Source organism: Anomaloglossus baeobatrachus, chromosome 4, assembly GCF_048569485.1.
Source record: "Anomaloglossus baeobatrachus isolate aAnoBae1 chromosome 4, aAnoBae1.hap1, whole genome shotgun sequence".
Lineage (NCBI taxonomy): Eukaryota > Metazoa > Chordata > Amphibia > Anura > Aromobatidae > Anomaloglossus > Anomaloglossus baeobatrachus.
The window spans coordinates 405,963,417-405,981,174 of record NC_134356.1 but is presented as its reverse complement, the minus strand read 5'-3'; the positions used below and the strand labels follow the sequence as shown (position 1 = coordinate 405,981,174).

Genomic DNA, 17,758 nt, shown 5'->3' with positions numbered 1-17,758 from the left:
TAGATGTACGAGGTAGGATAGTAAGGTTGTCTTACCTTGCCTCAGTGCCTGGTGGATGAGCCGCAGGTGGTGTTCTGGACTTGGTATACATCTGGTGGGGAAGATAATGCTGGTTAGAGGTTGAGTATTATCCAGATCTATGGAGTGGAGTACAGAATCAGGTTGCCTCAAAACTAAATACAAGTGTGTGTATGTATGTATGTATGTATGTATGTATGAGCAGCCAAGGGGGGGGGTCAAATAGTCTTACCTTTAAAATAGGTTGATGATGGCTGCCGTGGGAGGATCGATTGGGATACCTGATCAGCTGTGGGCAGGTAGAAGCTCTGTGTGTGTGTGTGTGTGTGTGTGTGTGTGTGTGTGTGTGTGTGTGTGTGTGTGTGTGTGTGTGTGTGTAGATGGGGAGACCTGTCAGGTGCAATTGGGACACACGATCCTATGTGTTTCGAAGGAGTCACTCCTTTCTCAGAGAAAAAGTAATAGCTGTCAGGTTCCCTTTTAAAAAGGTCCTGTGAAGACAGATCACAATGTGTACCCCTGCTGGAACTCAAAGTAGTAAGTTGTAACCTGTAGGGAAAGTTATTGTCAAGTGCTGAATTGCACTACAGTGCCACTACTGGGAAAATTAGGTATGACATAGTGTGAAGAAGATCTGACTAGTGATCTACCACAAGAGGCAATCTAAGAGATAATGGTCTCAAGCAATAAACATCACTTTAGGCAGGGGCCACACGGCAGCCCCTCAAAGAATTAACAGAACTATGTGTTACTACAGTGTTTACCCAAAAATAAGCCCTAGGAGTTTTCATCATTTTTCAACGTAAGGTTTAAATATAAGCCCTACCCCGAATATAAGCCTTAGTTGCCATTCAATAATGAATTTTCCATTCAGCTAAAGTTAAAGAATACTGCAGGACACCTCATTATAGAAAGCAGACACCCCCAGAAGAAAGAAAACCCCGTGATCATACTCGCCAGATACTGACCAAGAGGCCCTGCAGTGGATCACACACACACACACACACACACACACACACACACACACGAGATTGCGCGCGCGCACACACACATGAGATTGCGCACATATGCGCACACACACATGAGATTGCGCACACACACGAGATTGCGCGCACACACACATGAGATTGCGCGCACACACATCAGATTGCACACACATGAGATTGCACACATACAGCAGATCGTGCACCCACACACATCAGATCGCACACCCTCACTGCATCCAGAGATATCTATTGCTTCTGGCTGGCATAAGGACCTAGGATGCAGTTTAGTGGACCGGGAGGACCTCCGGGTGGAATGCTTTGAGGACCCATGGGTGTAACTCATCGTTGAATTACAGCCACAGGTCCTCTATGCATTCCACTTGCAGGTCCTCGTGCTCCACTGCATCCCAGGATTTTCGGAAGGTGTGTGTGTGTGTGTGTGTGTGTGTGTGTGTGTGTGTGTCGGCCAGAAACGGGAGGACAGCGTACAGCATTCCTGCTGGGAAAGCCCGCTGAGGATCGCAGGAGGACTATGTGGTTGCTATGACACCCATAAGTGAAGGCCCCTGCCCGTTCGACTGTATTGAGATCCTGGATGCCAATCCAGTTGAAAGCAATGATGAAAGAGGGAGCACTGCGCTGATGCTTCATCCTCTACCATTCTCCCTCGGAGTTTGATGTCGAAGCGCAGCGGGCACAATGATTTCACTACCGCGTTCTCGCTTTGCAAAGATGAGCAGCGCTGCAAACCTCTAACCACAGAAACTGGAGTTGTGGGGAACGACAGGAGGTGAGTTGTTGTTTTTTTTTTTATTATTATTTAAAATTGATTACACTGGTGGCCATAATACTATACAGATAACTTTGGGGAGTGCATTATTCTATATTGAGTACTATGGGGTGCATTATACTATATGGAGTGCATTATTTTACATGGCAGACTGAGTTGTGCATTATACTATATGGCAGACTATGGGGTGTACACTATTCTATATTGAGGACCATGGGGTGTGGATTATGCTATATTGAGGATTATGGGGTGTGAATTATTCTATATGGAAGACTATGGGCTGTGCATTATTTTATATTGAGGACTATGGGTTGTGCATTATACTATATGGAGGACTGTGGGGTGTGCCTTATATTATATGGAGGGCTATGGGTTATACATTATTATATATGGAGGACTATGGAGTCCATTATTTTATATGGTGGACTATGGGATGTGCAAAATGCTATATGGGGGTACATTAATTTATATGGTGGATAATGGCATGCATTATACTATACAGAGACTATGCAAATCATTATACTATATGGAGCACTGTGGAGTGAATTATATTATATGGAGGACTGTGGGGTGTATTATTTTATAATGAGGACTATTGGGTATGCATCCCATATGGAGGACTATTGGGTGGGCATTATTTTATATGGAGAACTGTGGAATGCATTATACTTAAATGGAGGACTATGTGGGTTTATTATTCTATATGAAGGACTATGGGGTATGCATTATATAGAGGACTAAGTGGTGCATTATATTTTATGGAAGACTCTCTGAGAGTGCATTTTTCTATATGGAGAACTATGGAGGGTGCATTATACTATATGGAGGACTATAGAGGGTTCATTGTATTATATGGAGGACTATGGAGGGTGTTTTATACTAATATGGAGCACTATGGGGTGTGAATTATTCTAAATGGAGAAGTATGGGATGCATTACAGTATATGGAGGATGATGGGTAGTGCATTATATTATATGAAGGACTATTGGCGGGTGTGGTGAATTATATTATGGAGGGCTATGGTGTGTGCACTATTCTATATGGATTTCTATGGGGAGCCCATTGTATTATATGGAGGGCTATTTGAGGGCCATTATACTGTATGCAAGCAGTTATACACTGTGAAAGTATGAAATATGCCAAAATATTGTGTTTTTTTGTTTTTTTTTTTCTTTTATAAAACTTCTGCTTTGGGGCTCCATGATTTATATGCACGCCCCTATTGTATAGTCATTGTCGTCTTTGATTCATTTGGCTAATGATGTTTTCCCTTTTTACTAGGACTGAAGTTCTGTCCCAATCGAAGGTGACTCTGTTGAAATCTTACCAACAGTCTAACATTATTGAGATCCTGCCTTATCATCAGTGTGACTCTAGATCTAAGGAACCATCGGATGATCTTGCATGTCTCCTGCACCTCCAGTATCAACATATCCATTCTAGGCTTGCGGTCTATTTGACAGGTATTATTACTGAGCTCTGTTAATGCTCCCGCACATCCGCAAGAGATCATGGCAGTATTGAAAAGTTGTTGTTTTTTCTAGCAATTTCACAAGAGCTGGTATTCATTACAGGTTTACAGTAGTATAGGGAAGACGATTGTCACTGGTTAGCATTGTTGCCTTAAACTGCCACGGGTAGCACCTGCATGGAGTTTGTTTTGAGTGGGTTTCCTCCATGTAACCCAGCTTCGACACACACACAAAACCATGCTAGACCTAGTAAACCAAATTTGGAAATAAATGAGAAAAAGAATAAGGTTTATTAGTGACACCTTGATATAAATAATTCAAGAATTAATAGCATCAAATAAGAATAAGGTGCTTATCTGGAAAAGATAGTAATAGGTGCAAAAAGAGAAAATGATTAATACTACAAAACCAATTGTAAAGATGGCAGAGATTATTATTTTTTTTATTTTTTTTCATAAAATGTGACAATTTAATTCTTGTTAAATGTTATGATAATGGGGAATAAGTACTTCAACCGTTTGTCTTTTGGGGGGTTTAAGCACACACCGATGTAAATTGTGTTTCTATGCAGGCGCCACCTCTACACTCACCGAGGAGTATGAGAAGAATGGATTCCTGGTGTATGATGTGGAGACCTTCCTAAGAAAAATTGTGAAAGTGGATTCTCTGCTCCAGGCTTCATATCGGTGAGGACGCTGATCATGTAAACACTGGGTTGGGAAAGGTTCATATTGCAAACACACTGTAAAGGATTCTTATTTAATAAACTGACCAACCTTCATGCCTGTTTAAAGGGAAATACTTACCCTGAAAGTATCCATACACTGCTACATGCCAAGAACCATCCACAAAAGCTAAACGCAGTTGTATTGTCCTATAGTGGATTTTCATCATCAATCGTTAAGAAAAAACATAGATGAATGGATCTGTAAAATATTAAGCAGAAATGGTAATGTGTTTTAAGATGAGGGGGTGGTGAGAATCTGACATTTTTATAGAATGATTTTCCATTTTTCATTACAGACCTCTGATCAGGAGAAATGCCATGTTCCTGTGAGTGCTGACATTCACAGGAAACTCATCACGGCAGTGGTCATAATATGACCCCACGATCCTATGTCAACCCACTGACGCCCCACGATTACGTCACGATGGCGGCGAGGAACAGCACAATTCCCGCCGGAGCAGCTGAAATCACGCTGTCAGAGTTTGATAGCGTGATCTAAGGAGTTAACAGGAGATCCATCCACGCCCATTACCTGCACATTTCTGCTGATCAGATCAGCAGACATGTGGAAAGTAATGCGGACTCGCCGTGGCCAAGGACATTTTAGGTACGTCCTTGGTTGTGAAGGGGTTAAAGGGAATCTGTCACCAGCTTTTTGCTCCCCCATCTGAGAGCAGCATAATGTAGAGGCAGAGGCCCTGCTTTCAGTGATGTCACTTGTTTGCTGTCATTTTGATATAATCAATGTTTGTCTGCTGCAGATCTAGTAGTTATACAGAGCTCATGAATGTGCTGGACTACCTGCAGCATGCCAAGTAGTCCTCTAATGATAATCTACTGCTAATTAATCAGGGATTTTATCAAAACTACACTAAGCAGCCAAGTAAGTGACATCACTGGAATCAGGATCTCTGATTAGGTGGCAAAAACCTGGTGACAGATTCCCTTTAAGTAGTGAAGTGGAATCATTACCTATGCAAATTATCTATGCAATACTAGGAATGCCTGAAAACATGCATTGTTCTTGGGCCTTTAGGACTGGATTTGAGGAATACTACTTTACGGCATGAGATTGTGCAGTGTCATGCATGGAGATGATTTTGCTATGGCACAGTTATTCTTTTTGTACTATGGAAGAATGTTGTCAGTCAGAAACGCAATATAATTTACCAAGGTCATTGTCACACCTTTAGGGACCTTAAAGGGTCCTACCAACTCATCTCCCATGATTCCGGTCCAAAACATGACTCCACCGCTTCCATGCTGACATCGCAGCCTTATTGGGACATGGTGGCCAGCCACCAACCATCCACTAACTACATCCATCTTGACCATCCAGGGTTGCACTGCACTTGTCAGTAAAGAAGATAGTTTTAAAAGTAGTCCTTTTGTATGTCAGGGCACACTGTAACCATTTCTGCTTGTGAGTTTAGGGGTGGTCAAACAGTAGGTTTATACACACCCGCAAGCCTCTGGAGTCCTCAGAACAGCAAGGTGTAGGATCCTCCAGAGGCTTGCTGCTTTGTGATAGTATTTTTGTAGCTGTTCTATTAATCTGATGAATTTGTCTGGTCGAAACCTTCCTCATTTTGCTTTTATCTGCACAAATCTTTCTGTGCTTTGTATCAGCCACAACAAATGTCTTCACAGTACAATGATCACGCTTACGTTTTTGTGAAATACCTAATGTTTTCATATCTGGTACAAGACATTGAACTATTTGACACTTTTCGGCAGCAGAGAGATCCTTTTTCTTTCCCATACTGCTTGAAACGTATTTCCTGCTTAAGGCTGAAGTCACACTTGTGTGTGACTCGCGCGAGAATCGCATCGCCTGGACCAGCCGGCTGCTCTTCTGACAGGAGCGTGTTAGCTGCCTAGAAATACATGAAGCTGTCACGCCCCTGTCAGGAAAGCCAAGGCGGTCCGGGTTTTGGGATGCGTTTCTCTCAAGAGTCAATCCCAAATGTGACTCCAGGCTAATAATGTATTCCTTAAGTAGTTTTCCTTTAACCCCTTCACGACCTGCCGATTTTACGCTTTTTGGGGGGGGGGTTTCACCACCCTTCCAAGAGCCATAACTTTGTTTTTAATTTTTCTGTCAACATAGGCATGTTAGGGCTTGTTTTTTGTGGCACGAGTTGTACTTTTAAATTAAATCATGAGTTTTACCATATAGTGTACTGGAAAACAGCAAAAAAAAAAACAAACGCAGAAAAATTGCAAAAACAAAAGTGCGATAGCATGATTATTTTTTTAGATATTTTATTCACAGTGCTCACTATCTGGTAAAATTGATGTGTGGGTGTGATGCCTCAGGTCGGTGCAAATTCGTAGACACCAAACGTATAGGTTTACTTTTATCTAAAGGGTTAAAAAAAAAAAAAATCAGAAATTTTTGCAAAAAAAAGTGGCGCATGTTTTGTGCCATGTTCCACAACCCTTAGCATTTTCATTTTTCGGGACCTATGGCTCAGTGATGGCTTATTTTTTGCATCTCGAGCTGACATTAACGGTACCATTTTGTCGCAGATGCTACGTTTCGATCGCCAGTTATTGCATTTTGTGCAAAATTTGTGGCAACCAAAAAACGTAATTTTGGCATTTGGAGTTTTGTTGCCGCTACGCCGTTTACAGATTTTAGATTAATTGATTTTATATTTTGATCCAGAATTTCTGAACGCAGAGATACCAAATAGGTGTATATTTTTTAATTTTATAACCCTTTAATTTTCAATGGGGCGAAAGGGGGTGATTTGAACTTTTAGGTTTATTTATTTATTTTTTTTAATTCGTCCCCCTAGGGCAGAGTTTCTCAACTCCAGTCCTCAAGACCCACCAACAGATCATTTCTTTGTCGCTCCATTGGGAGACCCAGACAATTGGGTGTATAGCTTCTGCCTCCGGAGGCCACACAAAGTATTACACTTTAAAAAGTGTAACCCCTCCCCTCTGCCTATACACCCTCCCGTGCATCACGGGCTCCTCAGTTTTTATGCTTTGTGTTGAAGGAGGCACACATTCACTCAAGCTCCACATTTTAGTCAGCAGCAGCTGCTGATTATATCGGATGGAAGAAAAGAGGGCCCCAGGGCCCCCGGCATGCTCCCTTCTCACCCCACTAAGTCGGCGGTGCTGTTAAGGTTGAGGTACCCATTGCGGGTACAAAGGCTGGAGCCACATGCCGTTTTCCTTCCCCATCCCTTAGAGGCTCTGGGAGAAGTGGGATCCTAACCGGTCATCCAGGCACTGGGACCGGGCTCCCTCCGCAGCCCCTGTGGGATTCTGACGGACAGGAGACTGAGTATCATCAGGGACAGGCCCTGCATCATAAAGGTACTCTGTGTCCCCTTGGGGACGGTGCATGGAGCACTTGGTCTCAGACGCTGCAGCGGCTGCTGTTTTTGTGTCACGATCGGGACTACCGCGCCGACCGCGCCTGCTTGCCGGCCGCGGTATTAAATTTAGTCCCCGGCTTTTGCGGCCTAGTGCATTAAACTCCCGCCCCCGGGCCTGCCAGTCAGGGGTAAGGGCGGGATGGTCGGCCTGACGCCGACTGTGAGGGCTGGAGCATACTTTAGTGTCCTCCTCCCCCCTCACTCATCACTCTGGGGCACCAGATTCCCGCACTTTATTGATCACGCCCACGGCTCCCTCCTCCCCTTAGAACGCCGGCAGCCATGTTTTAATCACATTCTGCCGGTGGAGAACTTCTGGCTGCAGATCTGGGAGACCCAAGGCAGGGGATTTGGTGGACACACACCGCTCTGGGCGGTCGGTAAGCCACACCGGTCACACGGTGCTGGTTCCCCTAGGGTGCCGAACTCTATATATATATATATATATATATATATATTATATTATATTATATTATATTATATTATATTATATTATATTATATTATATTATATTATATTATATTATATTATATTATATTATTTCATTATTTCATTATTTCATTATTTCATTATTTCATTATTTCATTATTTCATTATTTCATTATTTCTAGGTTCGGCCGCAGTGTTTAGCCTTTGGCTATATACCCTCAGTGATTACTCTCCTAGGAGAGAACAGCATGTCGGTCACAAGGAGCAAGGGTGCCAAGACACAGGGTTATTTTGCAACCTGTACCTCTTGTGCGGCTATGCTACCTGCAGGTTCCACCTACCCTCACTGTGAGCAATGCTCGGGCCCTGTGGCACTTGCTCAGCCGGAGCCTCGGGCACTGGTGGGACCCTCGGCCCAGACAGAACCGCCGGCCTCCCCTGTCCAGGCGGCAGGGACAGAGTTTGCAGTTTTAGCTGAGAAACTCTGAGTCACTTTCACAATCCATGGCTCAGTCTATGGACAAATGGTCTGCTAAGATACTAGAAGCCTTACAGTCCAGACCGGCCCTTACACAGGCCCCGGGCACAGCGGGGTCATCGTCCCCAGGCCCCTCTCGGTCTGCGCCGCAGCATGCTCCTGGGGTGGGCCCTAGATATCACGTGGAGGACTCCGGCACGGACCGCAGTCCCAGACCGGCTAAGCAGGCTCGCTGGGAATCTTCCCCGACTTCATCACGCTGTTCGGGGTCTCAGCTTGAGGACTCTCTGGAGGATGAGGCAGAGGTCGCAGCCCAGGGCTCTGACCCTGACGTTGCTCTCAATCTTGATACACCTGAAGGGGACGCCATAGTAAATGACCTTATAGCGTCAATCAACCAGGTGTTAGATCGATCTCCCCCGCCTCTACCTGTGGAGGAGTCGGCTTCACAGCAGGAGAAACACCAGTTTAGGTTTCCCAAACGTACACGGAGTGCTTTTTTCGATCACTCTAACTTCAGAGATGCTGTCCAGAAGCACAGAGCTTTTCCAGACAAGCGCTTTTCTAAGCGCCTTAATGACACACATTACCCTTTCCCCTCTGACGTAGTCAAGGGTTGGGCTCAATGTCCCAAGGTGGATCCTCCAGTCTCTAGACTGGCGGCTAGATCCGTAGTATCAGTGGCTGACGGTTCATCGCTCAAGGATGCCACTGACAGGCAGATAGAGCTCCTAATGAAATCCATCTATGAAGCCACAGGCGCGTCTTTCGCCCCGGCCTTTGCAGCCGTATGGGCACTCCAAGCTATCTCAGCTTGTCTGTCTGAGATTAATGCGGTCACACGTACCTCTGTTCCGCAAGTAGCGTCTTTGACTTCTCAGGCGTCGGCTTTTTCGTCCTACGCCATGAACGCCGTCCTGGACTCTGCTAGCCGTACAGCGGTAGCATCCGCCAATTCGGTGGCAGTCCGCAGGGCCATGTGGCTGCGCGAATGGAAGGCAGACTCTGCTTCCAAGAAGTTCTTGACCGGCTTGCCTTTTTCTGGCGACCGATTGTTTGGTGAGCAATTGGATGAAATTATTAAGCAATTTAAGGGAAAGGACTCGTCCTTACCCCAATCCAAGCCAAAAAGACCTCAGCAACAGAAAATTCAGGCGAGGTTTCGGTCCTTTCGGCCCTCAGCCAGATCCCAATCATCCTCGTCCAACAGGCCACAGAAGAGCCAGAGGAACTCTTCTGCATGGCGGTCTAAGTCACGTCCTCCAAAGACCGCCGGAGGCACCGTCTCCAAGGCGGCCTCCTCATGACTTTCGGCCTCCTCATGACTTTCGGCCTCCACCCGCATCCTCTGTCGGTGGCAGGCTCTCCCGCTTTGGCGACGCCTGGTGGCCACATGTCCAAGACTGATGGGTGAGAGACATTCTGTCTCACGGTTACAGGATAGAGTTCTGCTCTCGTCCTCCGACTCGTTTCTTCAGAACATCTCCGCCCCCCGAGCGAGCCGATGCACTTGCTCAGGCGGTGGACACTCTGAAGACAGAAGGAGTTGTGATCCCCGTTCCCCTTCAGGAACGTGGTCGCGGTTTTTACTCCAACCTGTTCGTGGTGCCAAAAAAGGACGGATCATTCCGTCCCGTTTTGGACCTCAAATTGCTCAACAGACATGTGAAAACCAGACGGTTTCGCATGGAATCCCTCCGCTCTGTCATCGCCTCGATGTCACAAGGAGGCTTCCTAGCATCAATCGACATCAGGGATGCCTATCTCCATGTGCCGATCGCACCAGAGCATCAACGCTTCCTGCGTTTCGCCATTGGGGACGAACACCTTCAGTTTGTGGCACTGCCTTTCGGCCTGGCGACAGCCCCACGGGTCTTCACCAAGGTCATGGCATCCGTTGTGGCAGTCCTGCACTCTCAGGGCCACTCGGTGATCCCTTACTTAGACGATCTCCTGGTCAAGGCACCCTCCCGGGTGGCATGTCAACACAGCCTGGCCGTTGCTCTGGAGACTCTCCAGAGGTTCGGGTGGATCATCAATTTCCCAAAGTCAAAATTGACTCCGGCCCAATCACTGACTTACCTCGGGATGGAGTTTCATACTCTCTCAGCGATAGTCAAGCTTCCGCTGGACAAACAGCGTTCGCTGCAAGCTGGGGTGCACTCTCTCCTTCGGGCCCAGTCACACCCCTTGAGGCGCCTCATGCACTTCCTGGGGAAGATGGCGGCAGCGATGGAGGCAGTCCCCTTTGCGCAGTTTCATCTGCGTCCACTCCAATGGGACATTCTCCGCAAATGGGACAGGAGGTCGACGTCCCTAGACAGGAACGTCTCCCTTTCTCTGGCAGCCAAAACCTCTCTTCAGTGGTGGCTCCTTCCCACTTCTTTGTCGAAGGGAAAATCCTTCCTGCCCCCATCCTGGGCTGTGGTCACGACGGACGTGAGTCTGTCAGGGTGGGGAGCGGTTTTTCTCCACCACAGGGCTCAGGGAACCTGGACTCCGACAGAGTCCTCCCTTCAGATAAATGTTCTGGAGATAAGGGCAGTGTACCTAGCCCTAAAGGCGTTCCATCGGTGGCTGGAGGGCAGGCAGATCCGCATACAGTCGGACAACGCCACGGCGGTCGCGTACATCAACCACCAGGGCGGCACGCGCAGCCGCCAAGCCTTCCAAGAAGTTCGGCGGATTCTGCTGTGGGCGGAGGCAACAGCCTCCACCATCTCCGCAGTTCACATCCCGGGCGTAGAAAACTGGGAAGCAGACTTTCTCAGTCGCCAGGGCATGGACGCAGGGAAATGGTCTCTTCAAGGGCCATTTTTCCATCTGAATTCTACGGCACTCAACCTGACTGTGTGGCCATTGAGTCCTGGCTACTAGCGTCCTCAGGCTTATCTCAAGATGTCATTGCCACTATGAGACAGGCCAGGAAACCAACGTCCGCCAAGATCTATCATAGGACTTGGAGGATCTTCTTATCCTGGTGCTCTGATCAGGGTTTTACCCCCTGGCCGTTTGCCTTACCCACTTTTCTGTCTTTCCTTCAATCCGGAATGGACAAGGGGTTGTCTCTCGGCTCTCTCAAGGGACAAGTATCGGCGCTATCCGTATTTTTTCAAAAGCGTCTAGCCAGGCTTCCGCAAGTCCGCACGTTCCTGCAGGGAGTTTGCCACATAGTCCCACCTTACAAGAGGCCGCTGGAACCATGGGATCTTAACAGAGTGCTAAAGGCTCTTCAGAAACCACCTTTCGAGCCACTGCGGGATGTCTCCCTTTCACGTCTTTCACAGAAGGTGGTCTTTCTAGTGGCAGTCACATCGCTCCGTAGAGTGTCGGAGTTGGCAGCGCTGTCATGCAAAGCCCCCTTCCTGGTTTTTCACCAGGATAAGGTGGTTCTGCGTCCGGTCCCGGAATTTCTCCCTAAGGTGGTATCCCCTTTTCATCTCAATCAGGATATCTCCTTACCTTCTTTTTGTCCTCATCCAGTTCACCAATGTGAAAAGGAGTTGCATTTGTTAGATCTAGTGAGAGCACTCCGGCTCTACATTTCTCGCACGGCGCCCCTGCGCCGTTCTGATGCGCTCTTTGTCCTTGTCGCTGGCCAGCGTAAGGGGTCGCAGGCTTCCAAGTCAACCTTGGCTCGGTGGATCAAGGAACCGATTCTTGAAGCCTACCGTTCTTCTGGGCTTCCGATTCCTGCAGGGCTGAAAGCCCATTCTACCAGAGCCGTGGGTGCATCCTGGGCATTGCGGCACAAGGCTTCGGCTCAGCAGGTGTGTCAGGCGGCTACCTGGTCGAGTCTGCACACTTTCACGAAACACTATCAGGTGCATACCTATGCTTCGGCAGATGCCAGCCTAGGTAGGCGAGTCCTTCAGGCGGCGGTTGCCCACCTGTAAGAGGGAGCCGTTGTCGGCTCTTTTTATTGGGGTATTCTTTTACCCACCCAGGGACTGCTTTTGGACGTCCCAATTGTCTGGGTCTCCCAATGGAGCGACAAAGAAGAAGGGAATTTTGTTTACTTACCGTAAATTCCTTTTCTTCTAGCTCCTATTGGGAGACCCAGCACCTGCTCCTGTTCCCTTCGGGCTGTTGTTCTTTGTGTACACATGTTGTTCATGTTGAATTGTTCTTTTGGTTCATGGTTTCAGTTCTCCGAACATCCTTCGGATTGAATTTACCTTAGACCAATTTATAAGTTTCCTCCTTCCTGCTTTTGCACCAAAACTGAGGAGCCCGTGATGCACGGGAGGGTGTATAGGCAGAGGGGAGGGGTTACACTTTTTAAAGTGTAATACTTTGTGTGGCCTTCGGAGGCAGAAGCTATACACCCAATTGTCTGGGTCTCCCAATAGAAGCTAGAAGAAAAGGAATTTACGGTAAGTAAACAAAATTCCCTTCGTTTTCAGGCTTTCATTAATGTTGCACAGGTGATGGAATTATTCTTTGTCTAATATTGAGGAAAACCTGAAAATTTGATCTGTTGATGGGTCTTGAGGACTGGAGTTGAGAAACACTGCCCTAGGGGACTATAAGGATCAGCAGTCTTGATCCTCCTTGTTTTCTCCTGATCAGAGCAGCACTACTCAAATCGGGAGAAGAGCTCATCTGTTGTAACAGGCAGTACTCTGCTGCTGGTTACAGAACCAGAGCTACAGGAGTCACCACATGACCCTTTGCTACCATGACAACCATTGGATCCACGTGATCATGTCACGTGACTTCGGTATCGGGCGGTGAGTAAACTTCTACCGCGACCGCTATTATAATGGCGCGGTCACATTTTGACAGCGCTATTTAAGGGGTTAACAGGTACGGTCAGATCTCGGATCTGCCCCCGCCTGCTTGGCACACATGTCAGCTGTACAAATTTGCTGACGTGCGTGGATCCCCGTGGCAGCCGGGTGGGATTAACATTATGACCGCTAGGATGTAATTTTACTGTCCTCGGTCATTAAGGGGTTAATTGAGCTCACCTGGAAAACGAATTATCACAGATGTCTGCGATTGATTTCAGTGATGTAAGAGTCCTGAGACACAATACCATCCATCGTTTTTATTTATTTTTTGGATAATCAAATCTGACACTAAAATCCAATTTGCATAATAATCAGGAACGCGTTGTCAATTTCTTTTCACATTTCTAAGTTGTAATTACAATGTGAGTGAAAATTGTATAAAGAGAGAGGAGGTGGTTTATATACTCCTAACATTAATTTTTTTTATTTATTTTTTTTTTTTTTAGGTCATGATGCATGAGGAAAAAAAAAATACCTTGTATCGGACTTTAATCGGGATTTTATTATGCTTTATGTATATAAGCAAAACCAACATACTTCTGGTCATAGGAATTTCGTAGATGCATGTACTCTTAATTTTTTGTATTCACAAATTGCTTCTTCACAACTCGTCCTAATACATACAGAAATTTATAAAGATGCGCAGGAATAGGATAAAAATCGCATCTGTATAGTACATAGATAATACATATCTGTAGCAGTACACACCATTGCTCGAACACTAAAATAGAAAGCCGGGTCCTTTTTGGTTTTTTTTGTTTTTTTTTTTTTGTTTTTTTTTCTTCTCCCCCCTTTTCATTTTTACCAATTTTTGATTCTTTTCAAAATAACTAAGTTATTTGTGTTTTTAGCAACTACAATATCACAATCATTTGTTTTACAAGATATTATTTATAAACCAAAATATTAATGTATAGCTCCGTTTTAAAACCTTCATATTCCCGTCCGTGTAAGCTCTGTAAATTATTGTATGCACAACATTAAACTATTGCAACCGCTTACAGACAAGGTAACTATGTAATATAATGTATGTTACAAATCAATACTTGTACATTGATCTGTATTAATGAAATATTTAGTTTTATTTTTCCTATTTTTTAAAGGTGTCAGCTTGACCGTGGGGATGTAGTAGATTTTGTATATATAAAAGGTATATACTGCTGGGGCTCTTTCCTTGATACTGTCTTTTTTTTTTTCTATGGAAAATGTACAGGAAATATAACAGATCACTTTGTTGAGCTGTTTGAAAGAGTCTTTGTAACAATTTTTTAAATAAAGTGTGCTCCGTTCTATGTTGGTATTAAAGGCATATTCATCATTTTATAATTTTTGGTTTTTACCAAAGTGCTTTTAAAAGGTTTCAAGTCTGATTTTTAGAAATATGTTTAGTTGATAATACAGATTATTCTGTATTGTCCATGCAGGGTTTAATTTACATTTTAATAAAATATTTGCTGTAAATCTGCTGGCAGGTAAGTTCTGTATTCTGTCATGTACAGAAGAGATAAGGGGTCTTACTGATAACCATTCTACAATTAGAAGTGATTTTTGTCAAGTCCATTGAATTAGAGAAGTCACCTTTTCAATTTTAAGGTGATGTCACACACAGCGACGGCGACAACGATGTCGCTGCTACGTCACCATTTTCTGTGACGTACCAGCGACGTCCCGTCGCTGGCGCTGTGTGTGACATCCAGCAACGACCTGGCCCCTGCTGTGAGGTCGACGCTCGTTGCTGAATGTCCTGCCTCATTTTTTTTGCTCGTTGCTGTCCCGCTGTGAAGCACACATCGCTGTGTGTGACAGCGAGAGAGTGACAAACTGAAGCGAGCAGGGAGCCAGCTTCTGGCAGCCCGCGGTAAGCTGTAACCAAGGTAAACATTGGGTAACCAAGAAGCCCTTTCCTTGGTTACCCGATATTTACCTTCGTTACCAGCGTCCGCCGCTCTCACGCTGCCTGTACTGCTGGCTCCCTGCACGCCAGAGTACACATCGGGTAAATAAGCAAGGGTTTGCTTATTAACCCGATGTGTACTCTGACGTGCAGGGAGCCAGCACTAAGCGGTGTGTGCTGGTAACCAATGTAAATATTGGTAACAAAGGCCTTGGTTACCCGATATTTACCTTAGTTACCAAGCGCAGCACCGCTTCCACCCGTCACTGCTGGCTGGTGAGATCTGCCTTTTTTGACAGCTCACCAGCGACCATGTAACGACGCAGCAGTGATCCTGATAAGGTCAGGTCGCCCGTCGTGATCGCTGCTGCGTCGCTATGTGTGAACCCAGCATTAGAGACCCAAAAGATAAGCAACAAAGCAGTGTCCAGGAATGCACTTGCTTTGCATCTGTGCCCTAAGACAACATATGGGAGGGCATGGGCTAAATCAACGTTCTGTTTTATTCTTTGCTTATATTGCGCCATCACATTCTGCTGCGCTTTACAGACCTCACTATTGCTGTCCTCATTGGGGGCTCACAATCTAAATTCCGTATCGGTATGTCTTTGGGACATGGGAGGAAACCCATGCAAAGCACGCAAACACACGGGTCGAAAATACAAACTCCTTGAAGATGATGTCATGGATGAGATTTGAACAGAATCCCCGTGCTGCAAAGCACCAATGCTGCCGAAAGGGAAAGTATAATCAAACAATGTCTAGTATGATCAATTACCTGCTACAGTGAATGCAACTAGGTAAGTAAAACCACCAGAAAACAGCATGTGGCCAGTAAAGTGAAATTAAGATTTTATGAATACTATACAGTATGTCCACCCATATCCTGTCCCCCGCCATTAACTTGAGAACAGCGGCAACTAAAGGCATAGAAGTGGTGTCTAGGTATAGTAAAGTAGCCATGTCTAGGTATAGTAAAGTGTTTCATTGCATGGCTAATCTATAGCGCCACCTGGTGGAAAACAACAGAGTTAGCATTTTTATCTCAAACTGAACGAGAGAGAAAAAGTGAATTACAAAGTTGTAGGGCATCATCAATTCAATACGAATCGACACCTAGTATACCCAGGATATGGGTAGACACACTGATACATCATTAGAGTCTCAGACAGATGTATACAATGTCCACAAATAACAAAATACCAATCTTCCACCAGATTACATACCTGTGAAAAATGATTCTTAAAGAGGTTGTCCCACTAACAAAGTACATTATAAAAAAGGTCTTTGTAATAGGTTCCACAATTGTTTGTATTAAAATAAAATATGTTCCTGTGCTGAGCCTTATAAATGTGCCTACTGTGTAAGGTCTTATTTGCTATGTCTAGTCATGCAGAGCTGGTCCAGTTCATAGACGGCACCTACAGCAGCTCCTGGCATGTGTGCATGAAAATGAGTGCAATAAAAATGTCAACTCATTCTGCAAAAAAAGCAAGCAGTAACATGACTGTTAACAGGAAAATAAAAAAAAAAAAATATGGCTCTCAAATTATGGTGATGCAATTTTTTTTTTTTTAAAGCATTTGCTTTAGTGTGTGATATTAGCCAAACATAAAAAGTGGATAGAAACCTGGTATTACTGTAATCGCATAGAATAGAACCGGCTCATCACTTATACTGCACTGGGTATTTCGTTAAAAAAGAAGGGAATTTTGTTTACTTACCGTAAATTCCTTTTCTTCTAGCTCTAATTGGGAGACCCAGACAATTGGGTGTATAGGCTATGCCTCCGGAGGCAGCACAAAGTATTACACTCAAAAGTGTTAAGCCCCTCCCCTTCTGCCTATACACCCCCCGTGCTCCCACGGGCTCCTCAGTTTTGGTGCAAAAGCAAGAAGGAGGAAAAAGAATTATAAACTGGTTTAAAGTAACATCGATCCGAAGGAATATCGGAGAACTGAAACCATTCAACATGAACAACATGTGTACACAAAAAAACAGGGGCGGGTGCTGGGTCTCCCAATTAGAGCTAGAAGAAAAGGAATTTACGGTAAGTAAACAAAATTCCCTTCTTCTTTGTCGCTCTATTGGGAGACCCAGACAATTGGGATGTCCAAAAGCAATCCCTGGGTGGGTAAAATAATACCTCGTAAGAGAGCCGTAAAACGGCCTTTTCCTACAGGTGCGCAATCGCCGCCTGAAGGACTCGTCTACCTAGACTGGCATCCGCCGAAGCATAGGTATGCAACTGATAGTGTTTCGTGAAAGTGTGCAGGCTCGACCAGGTAGCCGCCTGACACACCTGCTGAGCCGTATCCTGGTGTCTCAAAGCCCAGGACGCGCCCACGGCTCTGGTAGAATGGGCCTTCAGCCCTGAGGGAACTGGAAGCCCAGCCGAACGGTGGACTTCGAGAATTGGCTCCTTGATCCACCGAGCCAAGGTTGATTTGGAAGCCTGTGACCCTTTACGCTGGCCAGCGACAAGGACAAAAAGTGCATCCGAGCGGCGCAGGGGCGCCGTACGAGAAATGTAGAGTCTGAGTGCTCTCACCAGATCTAACAAGTGCAAATCCTTTTCACATTGGTGAACTGGATGAGGACAAAAAGAAGGTAAGGAGATATCCTGATTGAGATGAAAGGGGGATACCACCTTAGGGAGAAATTCCGGAACCGGACGCAGAACCACCTTGTCCTGGTGAAACACCAGTAAAGGGGCTCTGCATGACAGCGCTGCTAGCTCGGACACTCTCCGAAGTGAAGTGACTGCTA

The 17,758-nt window shown here is 45.5% G+C and overlaps 1 protein-coding gene across 3 annotated transcripts in view; it reads left to right on the top strand.

Moving 5' to 3' along the window:
* The window catches only part of TASOR2 (transcription activation suppressor family member 2), a 135,026-nt gene extending 120,056 nt beyond the window's left edge, over positions 1–14,970 (top strand). For all 3 annotated transcript variants that reach the window (XM_075345339.1, XM_075345340.1, XM_075345338.1), the window contains 3 exons: positions 3,077–3,258; positions 3,839–3,953; positions 13,542–14,970. In XM_075345339.1, coding sequence (XP_075201454.1) covers positions 3,077–3,258; positions 3,839–3,953; positions 13,542–13,548 — 304 coding nt within the window. In that variant the 3' untranslated portion in view covers positions 13,549–14,970. The remainder of the gene's footprint in view (positions 1–3,076; positions 3,259–3,838; positions 3,954–13,541) is intronic.
* Positions 14,971–17,758: the final 2,788 nt, after the last annotated feature.